Source organism: Natrix helvetica, assembly GCF_964273705.1.
Source record: "Natrix helvetica genome assembly, chromosome: 5".
In the NCBI taxonomy this organism is placed as follows: domain Eukaryota; kingdom Metazoa; phylum Chordata; class Lepidosauria; order Squamata; family Natricidae; genus Natrix; species Natrix helvetica.
In genome coordinates, this window is record NC_138551.1 from 110,880,690 (window position 1) to 110,897,406 (window position 16,717).

General features: G+C 41.7%; 1 protein-coding gene across 6 annotated transcripts in view; it reads right to left on the reverse strand.

Moving 5' to 3' along the window:
- Positions 1-372: 372 nt before the first annotated feature.
- Positions 373-16,717, reverse strand: part of OGDHL (oxoglutarate dehydrogenase L) — a 113,874-nt gene continuing 97,529 nt past the window's right edge. For all 6 annotated transcript variants that reach the window (XM_081955346.1, XM_081955349.1, XM_081955344.1 and 3 more), the window contains exons 19-23: positions 10,419-10,544; positions 9,026-9,098; positions 7,441-7,604; positions 1,952-2,106; positions 373-1,523 (exon numbers count right to left, since the gene is read on the reverse strand). In XM_081955346.1, coding sequence (XP_081811472.1) covers positions 1,400-1,523; positions 1,952-2,106; positions 7,441-7,604; positions 9,026-9,098; positions 10,419-10,544 — 642 coding nt within the window. In that variant the 3' untranslated portion in view covers positions 373-1,399. The remainder of the gene's footprint in view (positions 1,524-1,951; positions 2,107-7,440; positions 7,605-9,025; positions 9,099-10,418; positions 10,545-16,717) is intronic.

Genomic DNA, 16,717 nt, shown 5'->3' on the forward strand with positions numbered 1-16,717 from the left:
ATCACAGGAATCATGAAGAATTCGGAAACTTTTAAAAAATAAAACACGAACAAAGGATTCTTTCTACTAATTCGTAGGTTTTCTTTTAAATGGCCTGAAGGTTCAGAAAAGTAACACCTGGAAAACCTATTAACTTTACTGTAGTAATGTTGGTATAAAAAATAAAACTAAGTTTGTTCAAAATATGTTCTCTGTCTCGCAATTCTACCAGGATTAAACTGCTAAGACATCAAATCAAACTATAGATGGAATAATAATACCAACAACAACAATAATAGAGGTCAATATTTTGGCGAGCAGGATGCTAGGATCCATCCATAAAGATGAGATTGTCATAAAACCACAAATAAACCAAACTCTTATAGGTTATTATTTACTTTTCATGTCTTGGATATATTTATTTTTAAAGCAGAAGGATCCAACCCACAAACAACAATAGCGGAAAGCCATGCTTTTAAATTTTTGTCTGTATGTTAATTTGATCAGTTCCAGCTACAAGAGCATTTATTACTGAAAGGAAGACAGAAAATATTTCAAGATCCACTGAGATGATCTTTCTTGAGAAATATATGGACTCACTGTTATTTACACTGCATTTGGCCATTCTCTCTGAAATGCTTTTTAAAGAAAAACTCTAAATTCTTTACCATATCTCAGCTTTCTATGCGGTTGTGAAGAGTCAACACCAACTTGATGCCACAGAGTCAAATACTGGCAAAATATTTCTGATGCATCTTATTTTATTATTCTTACGATTACCACCATGGTTACATTTTACAATATACAGGGCAACATAACTTTGGCCAACTTTCTTGGCCCCTTTTTATCAAAAATTCCAACCTAGGTTGCAAGATGAAGTATTGATATAGTACGGCAGAATTACTCCACAACCCTATTTTTAATATATCTGTTGTACCTCTGCATCTTTTTTGTTTACTACCTTTGCCGATTTTGTGAATTCTGATGATGATACACACAGTAAGTGCATGGTTTTCTCTCAGCACAACCCTAAAGAGTAAACTAGGTACCTAAAACAGAATTTTGGCTAAATCTATATCTTGCTTATACCTACAGGAAGTTAACAAAGAAGGAGAGATCACTAGAAATGTTGGCAACTACTTGCCAGTCTTAAAGCAGAAGACTTGGGCTACTTGGCTGTCTCTCCACTAAGAGGTAGCAGTGCTGTAATTCTTAAAGCCAAATTAACAGAATCAGAAGTTAATTCTAACATTTACACCATACATACAGCTAGTTTGACATTCTTTTGAAGAAGCTGACTACTTCCCTGCCTAAAAAAATGAAACCCTCAACTAGCTTTCACTCCCTTTTTATCGTGACAGCCTTCCTTCCATAAATACATACATTCTAGATAATGGAGCAAGGGAACCCATGATGAGGATCAAAATGTCTTCCCTTCAAAGACCTCCAGGTTGAAGGCTGTATCCAAAAATCTTCGGAGCGAGACGAGATGAGTGTTTTTGTTACCTGTGGCTGAAGCAGCAGCTGGTTCCCGACCAACATACCTTAAGATACAAGAGGAAATAAATGAGATATTTCTCTGATGTGTGGATGTAATAATATCTACTAATGCTATAATTTCCAATGAATGGCTGATTATACAGGAGATAACTAGCAAGCCTGAATAGGTGTCTGCTACAGCATCCACATCTCACATGGGCAACTAGAAGTACAACCCAGTTCTGTGAGCAAAGTGGTCTTCCAAATTTTTTCACTCTATTTTCCAAAAAGCTTTCAGATCCCTATGTATATCAGTGCTCCAAGCAGATTCCCCCATGTAGTCTATTTAGGTTCCATAGGGGCCCACCGATCCAGCTTAGAAGAAATACAACATACTGGCTGAACATGCTCCATGGACTGCAAATGTCAGGCTTACTGCCTGGTGCTAAATGATTTTTGGGTGATCCCTGATATCCAATGCAAGCATTGTTACCATATAGGTCGAGTATGATTGACGATGGTCCGGAAACGAGGTTTGACATAGTCATAGTAGCCTATGTTCTTATGCTCTTCTTGGCACCAGACAAGTTCGGCTTTAGCATACTTCTCAATTTCCTCTTTTAGCAAATCAAAAGGAAATGGTGAGATCTAGAGGAAAAACATCAAAGAACCCTCTGAACAATAAAGATGTCACATTCTGCAGCTGCACATCTCATTCCCCAAATGCTTCACTACGGGGTCTCCCATGCACACCAACAGGGAGGCTTGAAGGTTTTATTCAATCTATGAATCAAAGCAAACCAAGCAGTCTGCAGTTCTGCCAGAGATATGAGGATTATGATGCAGTTATTTGTTATATCCTTCCAGACCTCCATCTGTTAGGATGATGTGTGAGAACATGCTTGAAAATGCAAATTAAAATAGGAATGTTGGTGATGATTTTTGTTTAAAAACTTGGTAGTTGTCAGATCTCAGATTACTACAGCAGGCTTGTGAGGCATGAAATTCTACAACCTGCTGGAGCACTTTGTTGTATAATGTGATTTATGACACAGATTGAGGAGAGGGGGAAATAGGGGCAAAGTTCAGCCGTAACTTACGTGAGGTCAGATTTGACGCCATGTGGCTATTGCCAAAATATTGCTCCTAATAAAAGACTGGATTTCTTTTCAAACATGGCTCGAGGCTCATAAGTTAATTAGGACATCTTTCGGAAACCTGACAGCTAGTTGACTAGAATCTTGTCTATAGACTTGAGCAATGAATCAGCTTAACTGGAACTTAACATCTGATTCTTCATGCCTGACAGCAGCCCACGTGCAAAACAGAATAGGCAGGATCACTTGAAGAAGGCTCCTTGCACTCCAAATGATGAGTAAAGAAATGATCCTGCATCTTGATCCAAGGAGAAATAATACTTTCCCCCACACACAGACAACATCAGATTAGTCAACCGTGGGGTTAGTTAGCAGTTTTACTACTTTACTACTTTTTAGTACAGCTTTTTCTTGTGGGTTTTACATCAGTGCAAATATTTGCAGCTACTTTCATTTGGCATATATTTCTTAAATTTCACTATTATGAAATTAAATCACCAAAATTAAACTACTTGGGATCTAAGTATTCTAAGAGGAAGCTGATTGGTATCATTTGTTTTCAATACCAATGCTCCCTTAATGGAATGAAATTTGTATGGCTTGTCTGATAAATATCAAAATAAAAATAATAATAATAATAAAGTACATAGTTCTTGGTTCATGAACTATACATACATTTGCCAGAAGAATTTCAACTATTATCTTTACGCCAAGGAGGATTCACATCAATTCAAAAGCCTATCTGAATTACTTTTTTTAAAAAAATCTACAGCATGCAATACTTAAAGGTAAATATGAGAACATTCGGACTCTTTACTGTGCCATGCACTACTGGCTAATATCATGAAACCAAAATAAAGCAGAAGAAAGAGGTTTTCATTCAAATATCTATTGGCGACACCAGGGCTTTTAACAAAATGCAAATGAAAGAAATGGAGTGAAACATGGCAGTGACAAGTAGTGTCACAATAATGATGCAAATGATCAATATTATTATTAAAACTTTGTGGAGGAAAGATGGATTTGTAATTTATATGATAAACTAGGTTCCATCATGTACTATTTTAACTTTGACATTCACTGTCACAATCAGAACAGCTTTTATTTCAGTACAGAAAATTGCATTCAAATAAAAGCTGTTCTGATTGTGATAGTGGATGCCAAGATTAAAATATTACCTGATGAAATCTACATACAGAATACTACTATTCTTTTTTTCTGGTATTTTTCCTGCCAAAAAAAAATCAAATCAAGGAAAATATTTGTAGCTCAGAGTTAAAATGAGGGGTCCTTGGTGCTCTCTGAACTTGGTTGTTTTCTTACAGATGTTTCATGACCCAATTAGGTAACATCATCAGTGCTACGAGGAGGAGGAAAAGGAGGAGGAGAACTGTGGATCTTTGGTGCTCTTTGAGCTTTGTTGCTTTCTTGCAGACATTTCATGATCCAAACTAGGTAGCATTGGTGATGCTACCTACAAGAAAACAACCAAACTCAGAGAGCACCAAGGACTCATCACAAAAAATAATAAAATAAAAACAGTTTGGAGTCAGACACAGGGGGAGGCAACAGGTCCCTCGCAGGTCAGAGATTTGCCCTCTGAATTGGAGTAGGGGCGGCAGCATCGCAACATGCTGCACAAGAAGCTGACTTCCAGCCAAAGCAAATGAACAGGAATGTGAGGAAGAGATGAAAGATCGGTAAGAAAATTCATCTAACCCACAGCCATAAATCAAACTTGGAAAAGGCAAAGAATCTTGAGAGCATAAATAATATTGATGGTGAGACTGGAATTTTTTCAAAAAGAAAGAAAGAATAGGAAAGTGGAGGGTTGAAACACTACCCCCACTCCAAAAAAGCCATTTGTTTGAAACAATTTGGACAGAAAGGGAGAAAGCAGAGAAGTGACAAACCCATTCAAATACTAACTCTAAATTTGACTTCCGACTTAAAAAGATTGTGTTTTTAAAGGAGTCTAGGAGCGTGAAGATTTATTTCGTCCGAGTGTCTTTTAACTGACATATCTTAAGCAATTCCAATTAATGAGAGATGGAATGCAACAAGGGAGAAAGATCAAGAAAAAAGCACTATCTCCTCACTGACAACTGATAACCTAATCTTGCCTGTATGGGAAACTCTAATTAACTAACTGCCATAAATCAGAACTTGGAAAAGCAGGAGGCGAAGAAGAAACATATCCGAGTTTTGGCTGTATACAAGCTTGTTCCAATTAATATATTTCGAGCAGCTATGACCAATGCGAGGAGAGGGTTAGGGTTAGGGCAAGGAAAGGAAATAATAACAAAGTCAAGAACTGGGAAATACAAAGGGTTTTTATTTTTCCTTTTTTTCTGCAAAAGATTAAGATGGCTCTAGCTTCTCTTCCGGTTTCACAGTAGTTGAATTAACTAAATTTAAGGTGGACCAGAACCTCGAAATAAGACTTGAATAACTAACTTCAATTTTGGAACTGGATGAAAAAAGACCAAGATGGCTCCTGTCACTCTTCCCCACAGCAGCTGAAGTAGATAAATTTAAGGTGGACCAGAACTCTGAAGTAAGAACTGTATAACTAACTGTAACTTTGGAACTGGACATCATGTGAAATTATAAAAAATATGCATAAATCATTAAAATCAAGCCTAAATAGAATTCTGAACCCAGAGAAGCAGGAATTATTATTATTATTATTATTATTATTATTATTATTATTATTATTATTATTATTATTATTATTATTATTATTATTATTTTTTAAAGAAGAAGGCAAAGAAGAAGGGGGCAAGATAATGAAGGGGTAGAAACAGAAGGAAATTAAAAGCAGACAAAAAACACCATCGGACTTGGCAGTGGTATAGGGAAAATTGTAAAAGGGGGATGTGTCCCAACAAAAGGGAATAAAAAGCAGACAAAAGATGTTTTGGAGGTTGTCAGTGGCATAAGGAAAATTGAAGCAGGAGATTACGCCCCAACAAAGAGAAATATAAAAGATCTTTTTGACGGTGGCTTGGGGAAAATTGAAGAGGGTGGATATGTCAAAATAAAGAAAAGGGAGAAGGCAGGAACAGAGAAGTGGGACAAAAGGCTTACTAGGAAAAAATCAGACAACTAGAAATTGTTATATGGGAAAATATAAAGCTAAGATGAGGGGTTTATTCCTAAATAATAAAATGGAGTTGCTAACTGGTTGAATATGATAATAGAAAGATAATTAAATAAAGATTAAAATATATGGAATATGGACAAATATGAAACTGATTTGGGAAGATTGTAAAGCAGAGGTTTGTGATTCACTTTTATACATGATAATTAAACTGAGTTGCTAATTGATTGAATATGACAATAGAAGGACAATTAAGCATGGGTTAAAATATATGAAACTATATGGCCATATATAGAACTTTTAAGCTGATGAACAAAGTGAGATGTTTACTGCTTGTTATTCTATATAGTAGATTAAGGGAATTGTAATGAACATAGAACAGTAAGGATTGTGTCAGGTCCCTAAACGCGATACTGCCATTCAATTTGGAGGAGGGGGTCCTCGGAGTAATTTATTGGAGATGCCCATGACAACTGATATTTTACAACTGCTTTCCTGGCGCCGGGAGGCCGGAGATCTCAGTACCTCTGGAGGGATGTTTATGATGGCCATGTGGGCTATCTTACTTTAATGTCTAACGAAAGATAGCCATGGGAATGTACATATGTTTATTCAGCTCTCAGGGCAGTTGGCAAAGGAAACATTTTCACACTTGTGTATTGGCCAGAAACTGCATTCTGACAAAAGGGGAAAGGTTACTATCACTTTAATTCTACTTGCATTGCCTAAGGGGATTCAGATGTTGCTTTGCCTTAACGGCTTCCATTCTTCTTAATTAAAGGTTCCTTTTGAAATAATCCATTTCAAGAGTCTTCACTTTCTTAAGTTAGGAGAGGAGCCCTTACAGATTGCCATTTATAGACAATTAAGGGTAATCTAATCTAAGATATGGAAAAATGGAGAGGGAACATGAAATATACTTACAACGGGAAACTATTGAGATTTAAAGACGGAATCACAAATTGGGGGCATGTAAGGATGTATAATTATATAAATATAATGATGAGAATAGCTGGGAATTGTAACCAGATCTACATCTCAGCCAAAATTAGGTTGGGGGTGGGGGGAGTGGGGGTTTAAAAGCACAATGACTACTGTATATATGTATACTTTTTTGTTCTATTTTTTTAAAAAGGAGGAAGATATATGTTAAAATTAAATCTGTATATTGAAAAGGAATTATAAATACCATCAACATAAAATGGAGCTTGCTCAAAAGCTGAAATACACCAAGTAAATGAGATGAAGAGTGTGAAGTAGAGGAGAGAGATAAGGGAAAAAGAGAGGGATAGGAGTGAAGGCGGGGTGGGGGGGAGAAGAGGAGGAGAGAAAGGAGGAGTGGAAAGGGGAAGGAGGAAGGGGAAGTAGAGAAGAGAAGGATAACAGAGGGAAGAATGGAGGTAGGGAGGGGGAGGACAGAGGGAGTAGGAAGTGATGGATAAGGCATAAACATGGTGTATGGAGAGCAGAAGAGCCAATAATTGTTTTTGGGAGTTGATGGTAAGATGAATTGATGTAATCATTTAATAATACAATATGATGTTGGCTATGTAATAGTATGTGATTACATGTTATAAAAATGAAAAAATAAAAAACTTTATATACAAAAAAAAGAAAACAACCAAGCTCAGAGAGCACCAAGGACTCCTCACAAAACAAATTAAAATAAAAACAGCTTGGAGTTTGATTAATCAAAAAATCAAAGTTTGATTCTAATTACCACATAAATGTTAAATTGTTTCTAAAACAAATGTTCTAGAGCTTCTATGGTACACGTTTTACCTGCTCCAATCGGATTATAGCCACTGCTTTTTCCAGATCTTGATTTTTCCTTTCTTTAACAAGATCATAATACACTTTCCCAGTACAGAAAATCACCCGATTCACATCCCCAGGAGTTTCAGCGGCAACTCCTTCCTCTGCAATCACACGTTTAAACTTGGTACCTAGGAACAACATACAACATTGGACTATAAAACCCAAAGATGAAACATTAACGTGATTAGTAGACTAAGAGGAATAATAGTATTCCTTATTCTTCTGATTCCACATTCATGATTTTCTGCAGAGAAGTTCTAGGGCAGGGGTGTCAAACTCGATTTCACTGAGGGCTGCATAAGGGTTGTGTTTGATCTCGGGGGCCAGATGGGCGTGGCCAGCTCCACGTCATTCATGTCAAGGGCCCCTGTGGTGGCCAGGATGGTGCTCCAGTTATCTCCAGTTCTGTTTTCGGCTGCGACAGCCTCCTGCAGCCCTCTGCCAGTGAAAATTGAGCTCCGTTTTCACTGGCAGAGGCATTGCGGGCCAATCCTTTGTTGTTTTCAGAGTGGAGATTTAAGCACCCAGTGGGCCAGATCCAACCCCCGGGCCTTGAGTTTGACACCCTTGTTCTAGGGAATGGGCAATGCAGAAAGCTACGCCCTTCCCAGAGGATTAGGCTAACAGGGGATGAAGTTAGATCCTGCTGGTCCAGATTCCCAGGAATCAGTTTCTACAAGATCACGGCCCATATGTATGTGCTTTCTTGACCAGTATTTTTAGTGGTTAGGGAATTCTGAGAGTTGAATTCCACACATCTTAAATTTCCCACCTGCAAGTATGTGTGTAAGATTAAGCATACATATAAGCTTGATTATATGCATGTTTTTTATTTTTATGTACATACTGATATGTTTGTTTAATCTTACACACATACATGAGATCACCTTTTATTTTTTATAGACCAAAAGCCAACGTTAGCCGGAATGGGGAATTCTGAGAGTTGAAGTCCACACATCTTAAAGTTGCCACATGTATGTATGTGTGTAAGTTTAAAGACACCTATAAGCTTGCTTGTATGTATGTTTGTTTAATCTTACAGGCATACTGATATGTATGTTTAACCCTACACACATACATGAGATTGCCTTTTATTTTTTATAACCCCAAAACCAACATGAGCCAGAACACTGACAAACAGGAATTCAGAGGAGGGACAGGATTTCCCTCTCAGCTGATGGATCATGGCAGGATAGGATGCTCCAGTCAGAGAGGACGTATCGAAGGAGACCCGACTCCCAAGTGAATACAGGCAGGATTCCACTCTCGTTCCTCCCAGCAGCTTCAGCAAAACTGAGCCCCATCTTCAGGCACTTTGGTGGGTCGCTATTTTCCTCCCACCTCCCCACCCCCACTCTCCCCATGGCTGCAGATGCTCTGGATTTGAGCAGAGGACAGGAAATCCCGCAGGGTCAGCCCGAAAGCCTGAACTGCTAGAAGTTCTGATTGCCTCCCCTGTTATACAAGGGGCATCTGTAGTATAATTCCATGCAGTGTAAGAAGAAGCAAGTCACAGCAAGCAAAACGTTTCCAAAACATGCAAATCTACCTGGCACCATTTCATCAAAGCTAGATTTTGCTTCAGGATGTCTCAGCAATGACTTAGGGGTGAAGATAATCAGCTGTAAAATCATTAAAATGTGAGTTTGTCACCAGTTAGTACATAGTTTCCAGTATATTCAAGCAAGCATTGAATCAAAGGCAGAAATGTTTACAATTCAGAGAGGTCTTGGGTGAGGCCATAAGAGAAACAGCCCAATGAAAATGTCCCTCTACTAATCAGTTAGATTAAGTTGGGTCCTGCTCTTAAATAAAGTTCTGCAACTCCCCCCGAACAATTATTTTTAAAGATAACTCAAAGGAATCTCCCAGTTTGTTTCATGAATCAAAGCCACCACCACCAAAAATAAAATAAAAAATAAAAATTAAATAACCCAAGGTTCTACGGAAATTTCCAAATGGTTTCAACCAAAATATGTGGAAGCTGCAATTGGCAGAACAGAAAAATATCTCTGAAAATTGAATCCTGCAATTTTCATCCCTTGGAATCCCTGGCCCCTTCCTTAATAGCCTGGATCGACTGGAAAAGGTGGGAAAGCTTTATCAGCTTTTATATCATAGGGAAGGCTAAATATCAATATTCAAAACGGGCAGAAAAATAACATCCAGATAGGAAGACCACAATTGAGCCCAACATTTCTGTTGCTAAGTGAGACATTTGTTAAGTGAGTTTTGCCCTATTTTGCAACTTTTCTTGCCACGGTTTTTAAGTGAATCCCTGCAGTTCTTCAGTTAGGGTTGTTAAGTGAATCTGGTTTCCCCCACTGGCTTTGCATGTCAGAAGGTTGCAAAAGGGGATTGTGTGACCACAAGACACTGCAACTGTCATAAATATGAGTCAGTTGCCAAATGTCTGAATTTTGAGTATGTGACCAAGAGGACACTGCCACGGTCGTAACTGTGAAAAATGATCATAAGTGACTTTTTTCAGTGCCATTGTAACTTTCAACAATCACTAAACAAACTATTGTAAGTTGAGGACTACTGTATAATGTTTGTTTATTGTTTCCATTCTTGAGGTCAGTTCTGGGATTATCAGTCTGGTCTTCTCTCATGCAACCTCTTACAATCGGTAATTTGCACGCAATCGTGGTGCTGTGGTGGCACAGTGGTTAGGATGCAGTAGTGCAGTTAATTCTGCTGACTGCTGGCTGCCAGCAGTTCAGCAGTTCGATCCTGACTGGCTCAAACTTGACTCATCCTTCCATCCTTTCGAGGGGGGTAAAATGAGGACCCAGATTGTTGGGGACAAGAGGCTGACTCTGCAAATCCTCCTAGAGAGTGCTTTAAAGCACTGTGAAGAGGTATATAAGTCTAAGGGCTACTGCCAGTGCTATTACAGGCGATGCATAAATGACAAATGCAACCACTTCACGACTTACCGGTTTCCTGAAGGGCAACAGTATCTGCCTTCGGAGGACGTGGAAATAGCTGGCTGGTGTTGAGCAGTTCACCACAATCCAATTGCAGTCATAGAGCTGAGAAACCTCAAAGTCGTCTTTGAATTGCTAGAGAGGGATGGATCGGAGGTATTAGGAAGTCGTAGATGGCTTTCAGGCCATCTGCTAGGGGCGTTTGGCTTTCTATGTCACTGTGTTAATTGTTTGCTAGCTGAACTGAAAGTTTGCTTGCTGAAGATATGCTGTTTGGAAAAGCTGTCGATTCCAGACCTCATTAGCTCAGGGTGAAATTTTCCCCTGACAATAATGGCAGCAGAAGGATGGATATAATTTATGGTTTTTACTTCCAAGTTATCTTCAAGAGATAAGCGACCAGGCTAATTAGAAAGAATGAATTATAGCTACTGAGGTACGCTTAAAATCAACTTTCTAGCCATGCCAAGAAAGAAAAAGAAAAAAGACAGACATGAAACGCGTTCAGAGGGATTCCTTCCTTCTGACACAGAAATGGAAGATTTTTCAAGCTGGCTTCCAAAAGCACCAAGTTTCTTCAGCAACCGGGCCAAAAGAAGAATCTGCTGTGGGGGAAACCGTTCCAGGAGGTGAAATCTACGGACTGAGGGCAGTTAATTTTACTTCTGATTATGCATGTATGGAGGAGATCCCAAAGAGCTGGGAGGGGGGTTGGAATTACATGCAAGAGTATGGGGAGGATTTCCCATCGGAGGTTGCCAAAGTGAGAAGTGTTACTATGGATTGGAGGGCAAAGCCGCTGCCTGGATGGTGGCCTTGCATAATGATGATTCCCCCCTGCTGAGGGATTACAACATATTTATGACAGCCCTGAGGAAACGCTTTGATGACCCCCTCGCAAATCAGAAGGCATGAATCAGGATGAAAATCCTAACCCAGGGGAGGAGGTCGGTGGCACACTCAGGAGTTTTGCGAGCTGTCTTTGCATATGCGGGGGTGGTCCCAGGAGGCGTTGATGGACAGCTACAAGGATGGTGTCAGGCCTGTAGTTATGTTCTTTTTAGGATCTTTGGCCTGCCACACTTTCTTATAATTATCTATGCTGTTTCAATAGTGTAGTAGTTGGGAGGGGGGAATAGAAAGGAGTAGGATTGTAGAATGTATTGTTGACATTCTTTTATAGAAGCCAAGGTCATCTTTTGTCTCCGCACCTCGACACCTGACCGGAAGCAGAGGGGTGTAGATGCCAGCATGGAAGATGATGATTGGAACATGTGATGGATTTGTGGGTGTGGGGATAGATCATGAACTTTCAACTGGGTGGAATTCCAGGAAAAAGATCAGAGTTGGAATTCCATAGCCGTGCTAACTTGCCTGTTATGAATAAATGGGAACTTTAAGGAAGATTCTGCCTTGGACAATGATTTATTTCATACATGGTATTTAGAACGCTAACATTATTCCAACTCTCCCTTTAAAAATAATTCACTAGCACCCCCCCTCGATGGGGGGGGGGCTGGTGATGGGGGGTGCTGCATTCCCAACGCTGACCGGGACAGCGTAAAATATCAGCGAAGAAATAATGAGAAAGCTTTTGGTGATAAGAAGCTGAGTGCCGAAACTTCAAAGTGCAAAGGAAGTTTCTGTTTGAAGATTTATTGCATCTGGAGGAATGCAGGAGGGAAAAAGATTATGCACACTGGAAACGACAAGAGGAATGAAAGTCTCAGACCAACTTCTTCAGCAAAACGTGAGTGCATGCTCCCCCTCCTTCCGGCCAGCTTGGAAGCAAGGCTTGGGAAAAAAAAAAAACTAGAACTGAGATTTGGACTCCTTCCAGACGGCAATAAATGAAATGGCTTATTACCCTGCAACTAACTGGGAGACAGATTCCCTTTCAAAATGGGAATTTCAACTGAGTCAGGAAGAAGGGATTTGCCCAGCATCTTTCACTTGCAAGCCATCACAAATGGGGCTGCAGCCAGTAAATGAAGCAAAACCAGATTGGATTTTCTTCCCAGACTTTGGGTGGATGAGATGCCACTGGCCACCTCCTTTGCCATCAGCATGGGAAAATGCTCCAAGCCAGCAGAGGGCACCTACTTGGCCCATAACTCCTCCAAGCCAGCAGGAGGGTCCTTGGCACATAAACCACCCTAGCCAGCCATCATTGGTTGAGCTGCAACCTGTGAAGCAGGCAACCCCGGGATGGGTCTTAACCCCAGGTCATGGATGGGAGGGATGCCAGTGGGCACCTGCCCTCCCTCAGCAGATGGCACCATGGCAGAAAGCTGGGCAGTGGCCAACCAAGGGATTGACCTCCCCACCGGTTCCAGTCTCCCCTGCAAGGCCCAAAAAGGTTCTTACCAGACCTTCCTACAGAGAAGAAATCTCCATGGAAGAAGGGATTACCAAACAGAGGCCTGCAGTGTGGATGGCGGGAAAATGTGTGCCTGCAAGGCCCCAAGTGGTTCTTAACCCACCTTCCTACAGAGTAGCAATCACCAACATGGAAGAAGGGATTACCAAAGCCAGGCCTGCAAGATGGGAAGCGGGACAAGGTGCATCTGCAAATGCCCAAAAGGTTCTTACCCCACTTTCCTACAGAGAAGCAATCTCCACCATGGAAGAAGGGTTTACCAAGGGGGCAGCTGCAAGTTGGAGAGCAAGGCAGTGTGATGGAACGGTTCCTGAGTTTAGAGATGTAACTAGGTTCCATTCCTCGTGGGGCCCAATTAAATGCCACCATTGTTGTCAAGGTGGCCACAGAGCGTCAGAGTGCTTGGCTCCAGCCTCAATGCCACAAACGTGCGCTCCAACCACCATGGCGGTAAAGAGAGGGTCCCACATGCCACCACAGAAGAGTCATCTGGGCCAACAACCTCTGGAAGAGGATCCCCAACTTAAGGTGAGGAAGTGTCCTACCAAGGGGGAGGCCTCGGAAGAGAAAAAGGGCAGACAATCTCCGGAGGAGGATCCCCAACTTAAGGTGACAAAGAGTCCAACTAAGGGGGAGGCCTCGGAGGAGGAAAAGCCTAAACGACCTCTGGAAGAGGATCCCCAACTTATGGTGACGAAGAGTCCTACCAAGGGTGAGGCCTCGGAGGAGGGAATTGCCGAAGAACAAACGTGTGTACCAATCGCCACGGTGGTAAAGAGAGGGCCCCAGATGCCACCACAGAAAAGTCATCTGGGCCAACAACCTCTGGAAGAGGACCCCCAACTTAAGGTGACAAAGAGTCCTACCAAGGGGGAGGCCTCGGAGGAGGAAAAGGGCAAACAATCTCAAGAGGAGGATCCCCAACTAAAGGTGACGAAGAGTCCTACCAAAGGGGAGGCCTCGGAGGGGGAAATGCCCAACCGACCTCTGGAAGAGGATCCCCAACTTCAGGTGACGAAGAGTCCTACCAAGGGGGAGGCCTCGGAGGAGGAAAAGGGCCAGCCGTGGATGATTGAATCCAAGAGCCCAGAACCTACAGCACCTGCAGCAGAGAGCCCTAAACGGCCATGGGAAGAGGTCGCAATGGACTTCATCGTGGAACTCCCAGACAGCAGTGGGCAGAAAGTAATTTGGACAGTTATTGATTTGTTTTCTAAGCAGGCACACTTCATTGCTTGCTCAGGATTGCCATCCGCAAACGAATTAGCGAAAATGTTTGTGAAACACATTTATCGCCTGCACGGAGTACCCAAGAGGATCATTTCAGACCGCGGAGTCCAGTTCACAGCCAAGTTCTGGAGAGAGGTCCTGAGATCCATTGGGTCCACACAAGAACTGAGCTCAGAGGTTCATTCCAGCATGAATGGCGCAGCAGAGGAAGTCAATGCGGTGGTGGAACAATACATCCGGTGTTTTGTGGACTATCAGCGAGACAACTGGTCGGACTTGCTACCCTTCGCCAAAGTGGCTTACAACGATGCGGTCCACAGCAGCACAGGATTAGCGGGTTTCCAGATTACCAGTGGCATGGAAGTTGTTGCCATGCCTGAGCTGCCTAGAGAACCTCCTTCCTTCATGTCTTTGAGTGAATGGAGGGACATGCTAAAGAAAGGATGGGAGAATACGAAGAAGGCTCTAGCAGTTGCGGCAGAAGCCTACCAGAAGCAAGATGATCAACATCGCTCGCTCCAAAACCCCTACCATGTGGGGGACAATGTTTTTGTATCTACCAAATACATAAGATTAGAAATGCCTAGCAAGGAATTGGGTCCAAAATTTCTAGGTCCATTCCCAATAGTGAAGATAGTTAACTCAGTTACAGTTCAACTCAGTCTACCCAGAAGTCTAGGGGAAATTGACCCAGAATTTCATTGTAGTTTGTTGAAACCAGTAATTGGGTCTAACATAAGAGCATCCACCCAAGTTCAATCTCCTCCTGTAGTGATGGAAGGGGAAATACAATCTGAGGTGGAAAAAATTGTAGATTTCAGGCTGAATAGGGGTCGCTTACAGTACTTAGTGCATTGGAAGGGTTACCCTTGGTCTGAAGCTACTTGGGTGAAAAGTGGGAACCAAAAAGTGGAGAAGTTAGTAAAGCAATTCCATGGGAAGGTTCCCGAGAAGTCAAATGGTTCCCCTGGGTGTAGAAGAGGTGGTTAATTTTGTTATGTTAACTTTTATGTTATTCTCTTTTCAGGAAACATGTTAGGGTTCTAAATACCATGCAGAAATAAATCATTGTCCAAGGCAAAACATCCTTAATGGTGCAATTTATTCCGCAGGCATGTTAGTACTGCTATGGAAATTTCAACTCTGGAAGTACATGCTCTGGGTTCACCCAGTTAAAGTTCATGATCTCTCCCCACACCCACAAATCCATCACATGTTCCAATCATCATCTTCCACGCTGGCATGTACACCCATCTTCTTCCGGCCAGGTGTCGAGGTGCTGAGACAAAAGATGACCTTGGCTTCTACAAAAGAATGTCAACAATCCATGCTACAATCCTACTCCTTTCTATTTCCCCCTCCCAACTACTACACTATTGAAACAGCATAGAAAATTATAAGAAAGTGTGGCAGGCCAAAGATCCTAAAAAGAATATAATTACAGGCCTGACAGGCGGCCTCTCCTCAAAAGAAAAACGTTTCCTGCAAAGAGAATAACATAAAAGTTAACATAACAAAATTAACCACCTCTTCTCCACCCAGGGGAACCCCTTGACTTCTCGGGAAACTTCTCATTGAATTGCTTTACTAACTTCTCCACTTTCAGGTTCCCACTGTTCACCCAGTTAGCTTCAGACCAAGGGTAACCCTTCCAATGCACTAAGTACTGTAAGCAACCCCTATTCAGCCTGAAATCTACAATTTTTTCCACCTCAGATTGTGTTTCCCCTTCCATCACTAAAGGAGGAGATTGAGCTTGGGTGGATGCTCTTCTGTTAGACCCAATTACTGGTTTCAACAAACTACAATGAAATTCTGGGTCAATTTCCCCTAGACTTCTGGGTAGACTGAGTTGAACTGTAACTGAGTTAACTATCTTCACTATTGGGAATGGACCTAGAAATTTTGGACCCAATTCCTTGCTAAGCATTTCTAATCTTATGTATTTGGTAGATACAAAAACATTGTCCCCCACACGGTAGGGGTTTAGGAATGAGCGACGTTGATCATCTTGCTTCTGGTAGGCTTCTGCTGCAACTGCTAGAGCCTTCTTCGTATTCTCCCATCCTTTCTTTAGCATGTCCATCCATTCACTCAAAGACATGAAAGAAGGAGGTTCTCTAGGCAACTCAGGCATGGCAACAACTCCCATGCCACTGGTAATCTGGAAACCCGCTAATCCTCTGCTGCTGTGGACCACATCGTTGTACGCCACTTCGGCGAAGGGTAGCAAGTCCGACCAGTTGTCGTGCTGATAGTCCACAAAACACCTGATGTATTGTTCCACCACCGCATTGGCTCCCTCTGCTGCACCGTTCATGCTGGGATGAACCTCTGAGCTCAGTTCTTGTGTGGACCCAATAGATCTCAGGACCTCTCTCCAGAACTTGGCTGTGAACTGGACTCCGCGGTCTGAAATGATCTTCTTGGGTACTCCATGCAGGCGATAAATGTGTTTCACAACCATTTTCGCTAATTCGTTTGCGGATGGCAATCCTGAGCAAGCAATGAAGTGTGCCTGCTTAGAAACCAAATCAATAACAGTCCAAATTACTTTATGCCCACTGCTGTCTGGGAGTTCCATGATGAAGTCCATTGCGATCTCTTCCCATTGCCGTTTCGGGCTCTCTGCTGCAGGTGCTGTAGGTTCTGGGCTCTTGGATCCAATCATCCACGGTTGGCCTTGTTCCTCCTCTGA